General features: G+C 40.4%; 1 protein-coding gene across 9 annotated transcripts in view; it reads left to right on the top strand.

Annotated features, from left to right (window-relative positions):
* Positions 1-16946, top strand: part of RAD18 (RAD18 E3 ubiquitin protein ligase) — a 577293-nt gene that overhangs the window by 248681 nt on the left and 311666 nt on the right. For all 9 annotated transcript variants that reach the window (XR_008845017.1, XM_056524992.1, XM_056524991.1 and 6 more), the window contains one exon: positions 9329-9513. Coding sequence is in view for 8 of the 9 variants with exons in the window: in XM_056524992.1 (XP_056380967.1) it covers positions 9329-9513 (185 nt within the window). In the remaining variant the exon portion in view is untranslated. The remainder of the gene's footprint in view (positions 1-9328; positions 9514-16946) is intronic.

Consider the following 16946-nt stretch of genomic DNA (forward strand, 5'->3'; position numbering starts at 1 on the left):
TACATTCCAATGTGCCAGCCAGAGGTTGACTGCGAACAGATGAACAGGTATGGTTGATCTACCCATACAACTGGGACTATAGACAGGTTTTTGTTGTCTTTATTTATTTTTAAACAAAGACTTCAACACGTTCAAAGCACAGAATTTTTATTTGCAACTTTTCACCAACTTTCTTACGTGATTTACTATAATTCTGTGGCATGTTGTTGTCCTATTTCAAAAGTCTGCTTGCAGCCACTTCTTATGTCTTAAATAATTCTGTGTGCATGTCACATTTTTGTGCACACATTCGGTGCATGTCATAGCCCTCCTTTCCTCTGACAGAAGCTAAAATAGTTTTCTTTTGGCCACCATCTGGGGACAGCATACTGGAATGTGAAGCAGACTTTGCTTCCCTATGCAATGGGACACAGCAAAAAAATACATATATTTGTTTAATAATTTGGCCAATTTTGTCATCTATTCTAGTCTGTTGCTAGACAGTGGCTTAGATTATGGCCATATATCGGAGGTATACATTGGAGACTACTCTAGACATATAATGCATTTGGAACTTCTTCCACCCCATTTCACATTTTGTTATGTTGCTACCTTGTGCTAAAATGGAAAACAAAGGATTACATTTTTCCCCCCCATGATTCTGCTTTCAATACCCCATAATGAAAAAGTGAAAACTGAATTTTATTAAGCTTTGCTAGTTTTCTGAAAAGATATAAAAAAACTAAAATCTTTTGCATTGACATAAGTATTCATACCCTCAACAGTACTTAGTTGAAGCCCCTCTGACAGCGTTTACAGTGTCTTGTCTTCTGGGGGGTTGATGCCACAAGGTTTCCCCACCTTGACTCGGGCATTTTTGCCATTCTACTCTGCAGATCCTCTCATGCTCTTTCAGATTAGATGGGAATAGTCATTAAAAACCATGTTGAGGTCTCAGGAGTTGTTCAAATAGATTCAAGTCAGGACTTTGTGAATGTCCATGAGTGGACCAGCCAGAGTTGTCCCTAAGCCACTCCTGTGGTGTCTGGTCTGTGTGCTTATGGTCATTGGGGTAGATTTATCAAATCCTGTTCAAAGGAAACGTTGACCAGTTGCCAATAGCAACCAATCAGATTGCTTTTTTTTATTTTTCAGAGGCCTATTCAAAATGAAAGAAGCATGGTCAACTGGTCAACTTTTCCTCTGTACAGGTTATGATAAATATCCTCCATTGTCTTGTTGGAAGGTGTACCATTGGCCCAGTATGAGGACCAGAACATTCTGGTTAGGGGTAGAATATCTATGTGCTTTGCTCCATTTGCCTTCCACTCAACCCTGACCAGTCTCTGTCCCAGCTGCAAAAAAAAAACACCTCCACAGCATGTTGCTGTTATCACCATGCTTTACTGGAGCGATAATATTGGGTAGGTGATGATCATGGCATGTTTTTTTTTTTTCCTCCAGACGTGATGCTTAGAATTAAGGCCTGAAAACGGTCCATCAGATCATCTTGTCCTTAAGGGGCTTTATTTTTTATTTTTTTTTTTGGCAAATTCTGGGTGGGATTCATGTGTCTTTGGAGCCAAGCCAGAGTCACCATTGGATCCTTAGTCACCTCTATTAGCAAGGCCCTTTTTCTCTGATAGCTTGATATGGTGGGCAGCCAGCTCTAGGAAAAGTCCTGGTTGTTCCAAATATCTTTTATTTAAAGTGTACCTGTCATATTAAAGAATAAAAATAATGCTAATATATTTTACTCACTAGGTCATACAGATGCTTTACATGTCTTTTTTATGATTCCGGCTTTTGTGTTTGTCTCACAAATACCTCCCATCTGCTATTTAACTCATTTTGACATCCACTGCTCAGGAAAGGATATGTCACAGATGAGCGCTGAACCCACCCTCATTCACTATTCATTCACTTTCTCCATGAGTCTGCTGTGCTGGGTTACTTTATCCAGTCACTGCAGGCTGCTTTGTAAGGCTGGGTTCACACTACGGTTTGTAACTACGGTTCCCGTATACGGGGTAGGCGGGGCTTAATCACGGCGCCCGCACTCAGCCGTATTCGGGAACCGTAGTTAATGTATGTCTATGAGCCGACCGGAGTGAACCGCAGCCTCCGGTCGGCTGCTTTTTCGGCCGTATGCGGTTTCCCGACCGCAGGCAAAAACGTGGCTGACCGCGTTTTTGCCTACGGTTGGGAAACTGCATATGGCCGAAAACAAAGCCGACCGGAGGCTGCGGTTTACTCCGGTCGGCTCATAGACATGCATTAAATACGGTTCCTGAATACGGTTGAGTGCGGACACCGTGATTAAGCCCCGCCCACCCCTTCTCCCAGCCGTATACGGGAACCGTAGTTACAAACCGTAGTGTGAACCCAGCCTAACTCCTCCTTTCGGATTTCAGACAGGACAGGAGTGAGCACAGAGGACTGCCCCCACTTACTGGACTTTGTCCATGCATGTGCTTTAGTTGGGACAAAATTGACAGTGCAGCCAGACAGAATTATGTTCATGACCGGATGGGGACTTCTAGTCTCGTTCGTTCGTCCGTCCTTCCTTTCTTTCCTAAAAAGGAGATATGCTTTTCTTTGAAGTATATTAGAACGTTAATGTTTTGTCAAAATGTACAACATGAAAACGTTTTGTACTCTTCTTCAGGTTTGTGGCTTTACACAATCTTTAAGCCCTACAGTTAGTTCTGCCCCATGGCTTGATTTTTCTCAGCTGTGAGACCTTACACAGTATAGACAGGTCTGTGTATTTCCAAATGCTTGAGAAAGGCTCACTTTTAGCCGAAACGTTGCTGTTATTGATGCAATAAATATCAGTTTGCTACTATACTGGACCTGGCGATTGTTGCTGTTTCCTTTGGAGAGAGTATTTCCAAATCATGTCCAATTAACTGAATTTACCACATGTGTCTCCAATCAAAGTGTAAAAGCATCTCAAAGATGATAAAAAATATTGGGTTTTTCCAGAGGTTAAAGGGGTACTTTTGTTCTTATCCCCAAACCACATGGTAGGGGGTAAGTATATGATCGCGGGGAGTACAACCGCTGGGATCCTCTGCAATTTCCTGCCCTGCACCTGGTGTTCTCAAGATTTTTGTTTAGAACACGCGCCCTCCATGCACTGTATATGGGAGACCCGGAGATACAGAAGTACAGTGCTCATGTATCCCCAGCTCTCCCATAGACAGTGCATGGAGAGGGCTTGCCGACCACCACCACTCTGTGCATAAGGAGGACTGGTGTTCTGAACAAAAATCTTCACAACACCAGGGCACCAGGCGGGAGATCGTGGGGGGTCCCAGTAGTTGGAGCCCCCGCCAACATGCACTTATCGTGAGAAGAACAAAAGTACCAGAGTTCCCCTTCATTGCAAGAGGTATGAATACTTATTTTCATGTGAAATTTCATTTTTACCTTTTTCAATAAACTTGCAGGAATTTACTTTCAGTAATTTCTAGAATTCAGTTTTCGCATTATGAGGCATTGGGGGAGATGGATCAAAACCTGTGTAAATGAGAAGTTGCCCATAGCAACCAATCAGATAGCTTCTTTTATTTTTCAGAAGCCTTGCTAAGAATGAAAGAAAAAAGTAATTATAAAATACAGAGAATACAGACCTCCGGATATGTATATAAATATATATAGTGTTTAAAAACTAATAAATTGGGCTAGTTATACGCACAAATTTTTTTGAAAGCAATGATATTTATTAAAATGCGATAAGTGTCTAAGCAGGGCCCTTGCCAATACACTTATTTATCGCATTTGAATAAATCATTGCTTTCAAATAATTTTGTGCGTATAACTAGCCATATTTTTATGCATAATTTTTCTACACTTTATATATATATATATATATATATATAGTCTGTAGTCTCAGTATTTTATAATTACCTTTTTCTTTTGGCACGAAGGGTTACGTGCAACACAAGCACCTCAAGATAAAATAAATAAATATATATATATATATATATATTTATTATATATTATAATTTTATATTTTTATATAGGGTGAGCCCCAAAATATCTTTGGTTGCTATGGTCAACTGGTCAACTTTTCCTCTGCACAGGTTTTGATAAATCCCCCCCATTGAGTGCAGATCGATGAAGAAAACCTGCATGTTTTTGATTGAAGCAGAATGCATTGTAGACCTGTGCTGTAAGATGAGCAGAGCTTAGAATTAACCAGGGGCTGTACACAGTTTTTAGAGCACTAGAACTGTAATAGCATCTGACCATAGTTGTATATTTAGTCAAAAAACAGATATGCAACAAAATATTAATTGGAAAGTGCATTAGATAAAATAATTAATTTGCAGCTATGCAACTAATGGGAAGAATTATTATAATTATCGTAGGATACATGAATCTGTGGTCACAGATATAGCACCAACATAGTTACATAGTTAGTATGGTTGAAAAAAGACCTACGTCCATCAAGTCCAACCAGGGAATTGAAGGGAAGGGTGTAAGGGGATAAGGGGAAGGGATGTAGTTTTATAATTCTGCATAAGCATTAATGTTATTTTGTTCCAGAAATGTATCTAACCCTGTTTTAAAGCTATTAATTGTTCCTGCTGTGACCAGTTCCTGAGGTAGACTGTTCCATAAGTTCACAGTTCTTATGGTAAAGAAGTCGTGTCGCCCCTTTAGACTAAACCTTTTCTTCTCCAGACGGAGGGAGTGCCCCCTCGTCCTTTGGGGGGGGTTTAACCTGGAACAGTTTTTCTCCATATTTTTTGTATGGGCCATTAATATACTTATATACGTTTATCATATCCCCCCTTAAACGTCTCTTCTCAAGACTAAACAATTGTAACTCCTTTAATCGCTCCTCATAGCTAAGATGTTCCATGCCCCATATTGGTTTAGTCGCGCGTCTCTGCACCCTTTCCAGCTCCGCAGTGTCCCTTTTATGGACAGGCGACCAAAACTGAACAGCATATTCCAGGTGAGGCCGTGCCAATGCTTTATAAAGGGGGAGTATTATGTCCCTGTCCCTTGAGTCCATGCCTCTTTTTATACATGACAATATCCTGCTGGCTTTGGAAGCAGCAGCCTGACATTGCATGCTATTCTGTAGTCTGTGATCCACAAGTACACCCAGATCCTTCTCTACCAGTGACTCTGCCAGTTTAATCCCACCTAAGACATACAACGCATGCAGGTTATTAGTACCCAGATGCATAACTTTACATTTATCCACATTGAACCTCATTTGCCAAGTGGATGCCCCAACACTTAGTCTATCCAAGTCATCTTGTAACCTACACACATCCTCTATAGACTGTACTGTGCTACAAAGCTTGGTGTCATCTGCAAAGATAGAAACAGAGCTGCTAATACCATCCTCTATATCATTGATAAATAAATTAAACAATAAATTAAACAAACATTATCATAACTTGCATGTTGGACACACTTCCCTTTCTGATGCCACTAGTGCTTATGAATTCCAGTACCTTACACAAAAAAATGTTGTGCATTTTAAGGAAATTTATAGTGACTGCCCATTTGTAAGATCAAGAATAATATGTCAATATTAGAGTGGTCACATGTAGTGTAAATGCAGCAGATTTCATGGGGCGCAGCAGTAAATACACCACGTATTCTCCTATGAGCAGACACACAGGGCCACTTCAGGGCAGCATGTGAGGTTTGTAGGCAGGCCTGTGCCTCATTGTCACGTTGGTACACTTGCCCCGCCTCCATACCACTCAGCACGCACAGGGCTGCTGTGGGTATCCCTACATGTCTGCTCATAGGAGAATATGCAGAGGATTTTGCTCAGCATAAAATATGCTGCATATACACTATGTGTGACCTTACTGCATACTGCTTCTGCCTTGCCTTAGAAAAATGACTTCCTAGAGCAAGTTCTGAGGGTATTTTTTATTCGTGCAAAATTTATCAACGTCCTGCACCGTTTTGATAAATTTTGCACACAGAAGCCAAAAACACAGCAAAGAAAAAAATACTGTGAAGTGGCTGCACACTGGCTGATAAATCTCCCCCTATATGTACATGTCTGTACACTATGAATCTCTGAAGTTTTTTTTTATGATAATGCACCTTGGATAAAATACACTGCACCAATGACATTACATCCGGAATGTGTCAGCATCTGTTAACCCTGTGAACCATGGAATTTAGACACAGTGGCTTTAAAGTCTGCAAGGTGGTGCATTATTTCTTGAACTTTTCCTTAGAATACGCACGCTGCATTATAATGCTATTTCTGGTGGATTCAAAGCTCAGAACAGCGAATGTCATTTTTATTTTTCTGCATCATTAATTTTTGAATGGTTTCTCTGTCGGAGGATGGTTTTTGAGGAAAATGTATTTGTGTACCAGAATTGCTTCTCTTGCTGTCTACAAATATTAGGCAGCATTGCCAGGCAAAAATTATTTTTCTTTTTTTCCCAGCCAACTTTCCAGCTTGTTTTTAAAACTGTTCTAAGCCTTTATTTGAATTGAGAACTGTTTAGTTAGTACATTTGGGGTAGTAAAGGGGTACTCTGCCCCTAGACATCTTATCCCCTATTCAAGGATAGGGGATAAGATGTCTGATCGCGGGTGTCCCACCGCTGGGGACCCCGCAATCTCTCCTGCAGCCCCCCAGTCATCTGCAGCATGGAGCCGAAGTTTGCTCTGTGCCTGATGACTCACAATACGCCGGCTGTTTGTGATGTCACGGCCCTGCCCCCTTTATGCAAGTCTATGGGAGGGGACGTGACAGCGACCACACCCCTCCCATAGACTTGCATTAACGGGGCAGGTCAGACGTCATGATGGGGCGGGGCCTTGACATCACAAACTGCCGTCCCTGTATCGTGAGTCATCAGACACAGAGCGAACTTTGGCTCCGTGCTGCAGATGACTAGGGGGCTGCAGGAGACATCTCATCCCCTATTCTTGAGTAGGGGATAAGATATCTAGGGGCAGAGTACCCCTTTATTGAGCTTTGGTAAAATGAAAGCTGACCTTAGCTTAAATCAGATTGTTTATCTTTAAAGGGAACCAATGAGCAGATTTTAGCATATATAACGCTCGACAAAGCATTATATATGCTAAAATTATTATCCTCACCATTCGCGGTTGAAGTTTCTGCCAGTTGTCCCCTGGGTGGGGACTTACACTAACCAGCTCCGTTCGCTGTGGCCCCGCCCCGATGGCTTAAATGATGGCTCGCGTCATCGCTCTGCTCCCTAAGCAGACGGAGCAGAGCGATGATGTGGGCAGGGGCCGGGGGGACTTTATAACTTAATATCTTCACCATCCCTGGGGGCACAAACGTCCCCCGGGGATGGTAAGGATAATGATTTTAGTATATATATATATATATATATATATATATATATATATATATATATATATATATATATATATATATATATATAGTATATACTCGAGTATAAGCCGACCCGAGTATAAGTCGAGACCCCTAATTTCAACCCAAAATCCCAGGAAAAGTTATTGACTCGAGTATAAGCCTAGGGTGGGAAATACATCATCCCCCCTGTCATCATCCAGACCCGTCATTAACATCCTCATCATCATCACCGCCTGTCATCATCCAGACCCTCATCATCATCACCTGTCATCATCCCCTTGTCATCATCCCACACATCCCCCCTTCATCATCCCCTTATCATCCCCACCCCCTTCATCATCCCCTTGTCATCATCCCCACCCCCCTTCATCATCCCTTTGTAATCATCCCACACCCCCCCTTCATCATCCCCTTGTCATCATCCCCACCCCCCTTCATCATCCCACCCCCCCTTCATCATCCTCTTGTCATCATCCCACACCCCCCCTTCATCATCCTCTTCTCATCATCCGCCCTCAGTGGTCTTCAACCTGCGGACCTCCAGAGGTTTCAAAACTACAACTCCCAGCAAGCCCGGGCAACCATTGTGAGCTTATGAAGTTAAGGTTGTTCTTTTCTGTCTAAGTGCTCTCCGATGGCACGTGTCTCGGTAAACGCCCAGTTTAGAAGAGGTTTGCTATGGGGATTTGCTTCTAAACTGGGCGGTTCCCGAGACACGTGTCATCAGAGAGCACTTAGACAGAAAAGAACAACCTTAACTTCAGAAGCTCATAAGTACTGAAAGGATTAATATTTTTTTAATAGAAGTATTTTACAAGTTGATATATAGATATATATATATATATAAAAAAGTTTATTCCTGGATAACCCCTTTTCTTTGCATCACATCTCCTTCAAAGTCTTTTCCTGCACAGCTTAACTCCTGGCCATCTCCTGTCTAAAGTATTTATATTTTTCTATTTCCAGAATTAGCAGTAATCCCAGAAGTTGGTCCCCTATTGATCTTAATGTTATAGCATATCCTATTGATAATATCATAAGTTATGATAGGAATAACCCTTAAAGCCCGATCCCGCAAAAAAAAAAAAAATGTCTCTGTCACCCATACTTCACTGAAAAATGGCATATTACAGCTGCTCAATGTCTTTTTTTTATCTCACCAAAGGAGGGGTGTGTCCCTTTTTTGCCTGCACTGTGATTACTTCTCCCCCTCCTTTACTCTGCTGACTCACTGCTCTCAGGAGCCTGGCAGCCCTGCTTTCTTCTCTGGATTTATGCTGTACACAGACTCACACACACACACACACACACACACACACACACAATGAATATTGGTAAATGCCTGTACTCTACCACCAGAGACAATATGGTCAGTGTATAACTTAGATCTTCCTGTGTCATTCATATGTGACATCCTTTGGCAGTCCTGTAATGCTGGGATTTGTACTTTTGGAACAGTGTTTGGATAACTCTTTTTTGCTGCAGTGTTTCATTCAGCTGTGTGCCTACAGCTTTTGCAAAACTACAACTCCCAGCATGCCCAGACAACCTTTTACGGTCCAGGCATGCTTGGAGTTGAAGTTTTGCAACAGCTGGAGGGACATGTTTGGTAAAACTCTGTGTTGCTGCAGGCTGTGTTTCTTCTGCAGCCTTGTCAATCAGCCATCTCATGTCCATGACCCTTGGACACGCTCATGCTGCTGTGGGACTCATCAGTGTCTCAGGAGGTATGTGGACCCCTAGTGGTGGGATTTTCAAAGGCAGTTTTCCTTAATAAAATGTGAATTTTTTTAAAGAAGTATATTAGAAAAACTATTGTTTTGCCAAGATCTACAACATATCAATTATTTTTTATATTTGACAGTGCCTATTTAATTATGTGACTTAGTAACTATGTAGAAAAAAGATTTCATACAAGATGATGTCACTTATGATCTGAAGTCTGAGTATTTTTTCTTTATATGTTCAGTTCACTGTTATTTTATTTTTTTACAGTTCAGTTCAAAAGCGGAAACCTGTGGCCAAAGTTGTGTACAATCTCCTTTCAGAGAGGGACTTAAGGAAGAGATTGAAGGAGGTTGGGCTGTCCACTCATGGGTCCAAGAAGCAGATGATCAGGAGGCACCAGGAGTTTGTGCATATGTACAATGCACAATGTGACTCACTACATCCCAAATCAGGTACAAACAGTAGTTATGTTTTCAGCTTTTACCAATAAGCGTATTAACCCCAGGCTTATAGAGAATTGCACAGGATTGGGTATCCCTGATTACTGCTGAGGAGAGAGAACGCAGCCGATAATTTATAGATCCCTGTGGGCCTGACCTCTGTCCCTCTAAATGCAATAAACCTCTGTCCCTGAAATGCTATATGTGGAGAAGGGGATGTATCCTGCAAGCATAGTTTACTGCGTCAGTGGAGGCTGAACAGACCACGGAAGTGTATCCCTAAGATTCAGAAGCTATCAATGTTTAGTGTATTTCCTATTATGTTGAGGCTACTTTTAGAAAATGTTGTCATATAATATTTCCTTTTGGTGGGGCTCTTAATATGGAGCAAATAAACAAGGGGTATTCTTGTAGCTAGAAACGCCCAAATTATTGTTTATCATTTTAAAGGGTACCTCTCATTAAATAAACTTTTGATATATTTTAGATTAATGAATGTTGAATAACTTTCCAATAGCATGTTAATGAAAAATATGCTTCTTTCTATTGTATTTTTCCCGATCAGTCCTGTCAGCAAGCATTTCTGACTCATGCTGGAGTCCTAAACACTCAGAGCTGCCAGCCTGCTTTGTTCACAGCCAAACAGGCTGTGAACAAAGCAGGCTGGCAGCTCTGAGTGTTCTCCTTTGTGAACAAAGCAGACTGGCAGCTCGTAGTGTTTAGGACTCCAGCATGAGTCTGAAATACTTGCTGCCAGGACTAGTAGGGAGACCCCTAGTGGTCATTTCTTCAAAGTGGAAAATTAAATAGAAAGAAGCATATTTTTTAATAACATGCAATTTAAAATGTATTCTGCATACATTAATCTATAACATATCAAAAGTTTTTTTGATGAGAAGTACCCTTTAAGTAAATTTATTTTTAATTTAGTCTTACCTCTTGTTTCCCTTTTCCTAAAAGTTTTTATTGCTGCAAAAAAAGGTAAAATAACACTTAGTATGTAAATATAAATGTAAGTATATAAAAACAAATATATATACAGTTGAAACCAGAAGTTTACATACACTATATAAAAAGACACACATGCATGTTTTTCTCACAATCTGACATGAAATTAGAATAAACCTTACCCATTTTAGGTCAATTTGGATTACCAAAATTATTTATACTTGCCAAATGCCAGAATAGTGAGAGAGAGATAATTTTTAAGACATTTTTATTACTTTCTTCAAAGTCAAAAGTTTACATTCATTTCATTATTATTTAATAGCATTGCCCTTAAACTGTATGACAAGCTTCTCACAATATTTGGTAGGAATTTTGGCCTATTCCTCCGATGGGGATTTGCTCTTGTAGTCAGGTTAGCGGACACAGTTTAGAGGCAAGGAACCATGTTGTAAATCAAACTTCAGTGTTTAATTCACACTCGGCAAAACATAAGTCTTTTTCATACACAGTAAAACAAAGTTCACCTGGAATCCTAGGGGTCGGTTCACACCCGGCTAAATGCTCAGCCACAGAAAAGTGCACTGGCAGACTTCCAGGCAGCCTGCATGCCTGTTTGCAGTCTTTAGCCCTCAGCTCAGTGGACTCCACAGCTTCACTATCAGATGGAGGTCAGACACACACGACACACCTGACAGTGCTGACTGCTTTATAAGACCCGGCATGGAACGTGGGGAATAGTCACCCACCCAGAACTCTGACTATTCCCAGTAAAAGACATCCCGGATCAGCTTTACAGCCATACTGACAAGCTGAAGTGTCATACTGCAATCTGAAACACTGACACTAGAGAAAAACCGGCTCTTATCTCACTGAGGCCAGGAACCTCGGTGACACATATCAACTATCAATGACGGCCCCTTGTTCCTTGGTACACTCCTGACAAAACTGGTGTAACTGAACCATGTTTGTAGGTCACCTTGCTCGCACCTGCCTTTTCAGCTTTGCCCATACTTTTTCAATAGGATTGAGATCAGGGCTTTGTGATGGCCGCTCCAAAACATTGGCTTTGTTATTCTTAAGCCACTTTGTAATCAGTTTGGCAGTATGCTTTGGGTCACTGTCCATTTGGAAGACCCATTTCTGCCCAAGCTTTAATTTCCTGGCTGATTTCTTGAGATGTTGCTTAAGTATTGCCACATAATCTTTTTTTCACTTCATGCCATCTATTTTGTGCACCAGTCCCTCCTGCAGCAAAACAATCCCACAACATGATGCTGCCACCCCTTTGTTTCACAGTTGGGATGGTGTTCTTAGGCTTCCAAGCTTCTCCCTTTTTCCTCCCAACGTTACGATGGTCATTATGGCCAAACAGTTCAATTTTAGTTTTGTCAGACCACAGGACATGTCTCCAAAAATGTAGATCTTTGTTCCTGTGTGCATTTCACCCCTTTTCCCCATATTAATACACAAAAGCATAAAAAAAAAATTAAACATATTTGGTATTGATGCGTACATAAATGTCCAAACTATAAAAATATAATGTTAAAGGGGTTATCCACCATAAGGTGATTTTAGTACGTACCTGGCAGATAGTAATGGACATGCTTAAGAAGGATCAGCACTTGTCTTGGGGCTAAATGGCTATTTTGTGAGATTACCATAATACTGTGGCTAGCGTTTTGTTAACGGGTATTTCCTGTTTGACTTTTCTTTTTTTTACTACAAATCTTCCATTTTCCTCCCTCCCACACATCAGCCACCCCACCCATTGAAACATAAATGAACTGCATCCATCAAAAGACCTGTGGTTTTCAATCAGGATTCCTACAGCTGTTGCATTAGTTGTAGATCCCTCTCCCACCAAGCAATCGCTCCACCGATTGAAGCAGACAGGCTTCCTGTCATCAGCTGACTAGTGAGTCAGGTCTCGGCCGCATTGCAAGCTGGGAAAAATCTGAGACAACAGTAATTGTGTATGTTGTTGAAAATAAATATTGGGGCGAAAATCACAGAAGAATTGTGAGAAAACTGTTAAATACAGGTACAGACATTATATTATGAACTACACTAACTTTACAGCCCCTGTAGCATAGTCAAATAAAAAAAATTCCTGAAATACCCCATTAATTATCCCCTACGGGAACGGCGTAAACGTAAAAAAAAAAAAAAAAGTTCAGCTTTTTTTGTCACATCAAACTGCAAAAAATGTTATAATAAGCAATCAAAAAGTCACATAGGTGCAAACTTGGTACTAACTACAGATCATGGTGCAAAAAATGAGCCCTCACATATCCCTGAATACGGAAAAATAAGAAAGTTAGAGGTGGTCAAAATAGGGCAATTTTAAACATACTGATTTTGTAAAAAAAAGTTTGAGAATTTTTTTAAAAGCAGTACAATAATAGAAATGTAAGTAACCATGGGTATTATTTTAATTGTATCGACCCAGAGAATAAAGAAAACATGTCAGTTTTACCATAAAGTGTACAGCGTTTTTTTGGGGGGTATACCATACATTTTAGGGTAAAATTTGTGATGTCATTACAAAGTTCAACTGGTCACAAAAAACAAGCCCTCATACTGGTCTGTGAATGGAAATATTAAAGAGTTATGAATTTTAAAATGAAAATGCAAAAAATAAAATGGTCTGTGTCCTTAAAGGGGTACTCCGCCCCTTGACATTTTATCCCCTATCCAAAGGAATGGTGGATAAGATGTCAGATCGCCACGCTCTGCGCGTAATGACGGGCAATACAAGCATCGTTACTTCACGGCTCCGCCCCTCATGACATCACGACCCGCCCCCTCAATACAAGTCTATGGCAGGGGGCGTGGTGGTCGTCACGCCCCCTGTCATAGACTTGCATTAAGGGGGTGGGCCGTGATGTGACGAGGGGTGGAGCCATGACGTCACGCTGTTCCGTCCCCTGTATCGCCCGTCATTACGCACAGAGTGAATTTGCTCTGTGCAGTAATGATAGCACGGTGCCGCAGCGGCGATCCCGGGGGTCCCCAGCAGGGGTCGAAGGCATAGTTATCCTAGTGTATGTAAACTTTTGACTTTGCAGAAAGTAATAAAAATGCCTTAAAAAATTATTTCTCTCATTATTCTGGCATTTGGCAAATATAAATAATTTTGGTAATCCTTTTATTTTATTTTTTTTTATAACTTTTATTATTAAAGAATTTTTCTTTAAAACAGATATTTGAGAATAAGAAAACAAAAGTACATAGAATAATAAATAGAGTTATTACATATTAAAAAGACCAGGTTACAATGTGATAACATAGATCCGGCTGTAAAGATGTTGTAAAGTTCAGATTATTTCAGGTCGGCTCTGTGAATATCCGGGGAAGTAATCCTAATTGACCTAAAATGAATAAGGTTTATTCTGATTTAATGTTAAATTGTGAGAAAAACATGCATGTGTCTTTTTATATAGTGTGTAGAAAAGATGATTTTTTGAAGGAGGCACTCCTTCCACTTTATTCTGTGGAAGACATACAAAAGGCAGGTGTAAACATGTGGGACGCCAAGTGGGTGATAGCTATTTCACACTGATAGCGCTTCCTCAGACCACTCCCCCCTCACCTGTGAGTCTGGCTTAAAGGAGTACTCCGGTGAAAAACTTTTTTTTTTTTTTTTAAATCAACTGGTGCCAGAAAGTTAAACAGATTTGTAAATTACCGTACTTCTATTAAAAAATCTTAATCCTTCCTTTACTTATCAGCTACTGAATACTACAGTGGAAATTTTCCGTTTGAAACACAGAGCTGTCTGCTGACATCATGAGCACAGTGCTCTCTGCTGACATCTCTGTCCATTTTAGGAACTGTCCAGAGTAAAAGGAAATCCCCATAGCAAACATATGCTGTTCTGGACAGTTCATAAAATGGACAGAGATGTCAGCAGAGAGCACTGTGCTCATGATGTCAGCAGACAGCTCTGTGTTTCAAAAAGAAAAGAATTTACGCTGTAGTATTCAGCAGCTAATAAGTACAGGAAGGGTTAAGATGTTTTAATAGAAGTAATTTACAAATCTGTTTAACTTTCTGGCACCAGTTGATTTAAAAAAAAAAAAAAAAGTTTTTCAAATACTCTCTCCAGCTAGCACAGGTGGGGTGGGGCGTTTACAATGTGAATTTAAAACCCCCAAAAAATACACATTAAAAACAAAAGCAAAATTACTGTGTGTTCAAAATACAAAAATTGACAAAGAATTTTTTGCAAAGACTCTGAAAAGAATATATGAAATCATTGCACATATAAAAATATTCTTAAACAAAGACACTTAGGTCCAGTCTATCGTTCAGTCCCAAATTGCCTTCTGCTCGTGTCTGAATAATCCATCTAGCCTCCTGTTGCAATAATAGTTTACGTTTATCAATACCTCCTCTTTCCCCCTCTCTTTCAATACCAAAAAATAGCCTCTATTTAATAACCTCCATTGTAAGTCTGAGGCTTGTAGGGAGTAATCTGAACTTTCACTGTTAATTCGCTTTAACCTCAAAAACTGCCCGTAAGGCACTGCCTTCCGGACATGTTCTGTGTGATAACTATTAAAATGTAAAAGGGCATTACATGTCGTGAGTTTCCTGTACCCTACAGTGTTCAGATTACCATCCTTCAGTCTCACCAATACGTCTAAGAACTCTAGTTCGTGGCGGCCAATCTTCCAAGTGAAGCGGAGAGTCATGTAGTTGGAACGATTTAGGGCAGACACGGCATCCCCAAAAGAGGACTCTGTGTCTGTCCAGACGATGAAAACATCGTCCAAGAATCTCCTGTAACAAATGATAAATTTGAGAAAAGGATTTGTGCCTGATAAAATAAATCTCTTTTCAAATACCACGACGTAAAGATTGGCCAGGGTACACGCGACCGGTGTCCCCATGGCCACTCCCCCCTTCTGGGCAAACCATGAATCTTCAAACTGAAAGGTATTCCCTGTGAGGATAAATTCCAGTGCATCACAAACAAAATCAATGTATTGACTGCTCTTCTCCGCATCTCTTAGAATTTCTCTAATTACTGCCACACTTTTATCCTGGGGTATGCTGGTATACAGACTCTCAATGTATATCGACATTAAGAGGCAATTTTCTGGCCAAGCCATACCTTCTAAAGTTTGTAAAAATTCAGTAGTATCCTTTACCAAGGAGGGAAACTCCCTTAGTAATGGGCGGAGCAGCCAATCTATGAATTTAGATAAGGGTTCTCTTAGACAACCCACCCCGGACACAATGGGGCATTCGGGGGGGTTCTCTAAGGTTTTGTGCACCTTGGGTGGAAATTACCAATGTGCTGAACCCCCCATTTTTTTTTTTAGGTAATGATTTTTCTGCAATTCTTTTTGACAACACTCCTTTTTCCATGTACGACCTCAGCAGTGACTGTAATCTATTTGTAAGTCTCTGGACTGGATTCCCTGATAACCTACAATCATTTTTCTTGTCATTTAGCTGTCTATAGGCTTCCTGGCAGTAGTACTGTCTAGACATTAATAGACATTAATACTATATTGCCCCCTTTGTCAGACTTCTTTGTGACATGTTCCCTTTTCCTCAAAACCGCTAATGCTTCTATTTCGGCTTTGGAGAGATTGTTTCAGTTGGATATTTTAGAGCATGAATATCCTTCAATACATTTTTGAAAAATAAGTCAAGGGGGGTACCTGTCTGGATTGGGGGACAGAAAGTAGAATTTGTCCCTCCCGTGAACTCAGGAAAAAGCTGAGTATCAGGGGAGGGAGTTGTCTCACTGCTGTCTTCCTCACCTAGTAAATCCATGAGAATATCAATACAATTCAATTCTACCTCTAGAAACATAGAATGTGTCGGCAGATAAGAACCATTTGGCCCATCTAGTCTGCCCAATAATCTGAATACTATGAATAGTCCCTGGCCCTATCTTATATGAAGGATAGCCTTATGCTTATCCCATGCATGTTTAAACTCCTTCACTGTATTTGCAGCGACCACTTCTGCAGGAAGGCTATTCCATGCATCCACTACTCTCTCAGTAAAGTAATACTTCCTGATATTACTGCATAAACCTTTGCCCCTCTAATTTAAAACTATGTCCTCTTGTGGTAGTTTTTCTTCTTTTAAATCTCCTCTCCTCCTTTAAGGTGTTGATTCCCTTTATGTATTTAAAAGTGTCTATCATATCCCCTCTCTCTCTTCTTTCTTCCAAGCTATACATGTTAAGGTCCTTTAACCTTTCCTGGTACGTTTTATCCTGCAATCCATGTACTAGTTTAGTAGCTCTTCTTTGAACTCTCTCTACCTCTGTCGCTTCTTTACAAGTGCTAAACCCAAGGGGACTTATAACTGCTGCAATTTCACCTTCTAGGCAGGTATCATACTTTACTGTTTTTTTTTGCAAAAAATTTTTTTAAATTAAATTTACATACAGATTTATATAGATCAATAACAAAACCCACATAATCAAAGTCCTCTACTAGGCAGAAATTAAGTCCCTTGGTTAGAGCTGT

The sequence above is a fragment of the Hyla sarda genome, chromosome 6 (genome assembly GCF_029499605.1).
Source record: "Hyla sarda isolate aHylSar1 chromosome 6, aHylSar1.hap1, whole genome shotgun sequence".
NCBI lineage: Eukaryota > Metazoa > Chordata > Amphibia > Anura > Hylidae > Hyla > Hyla sarda.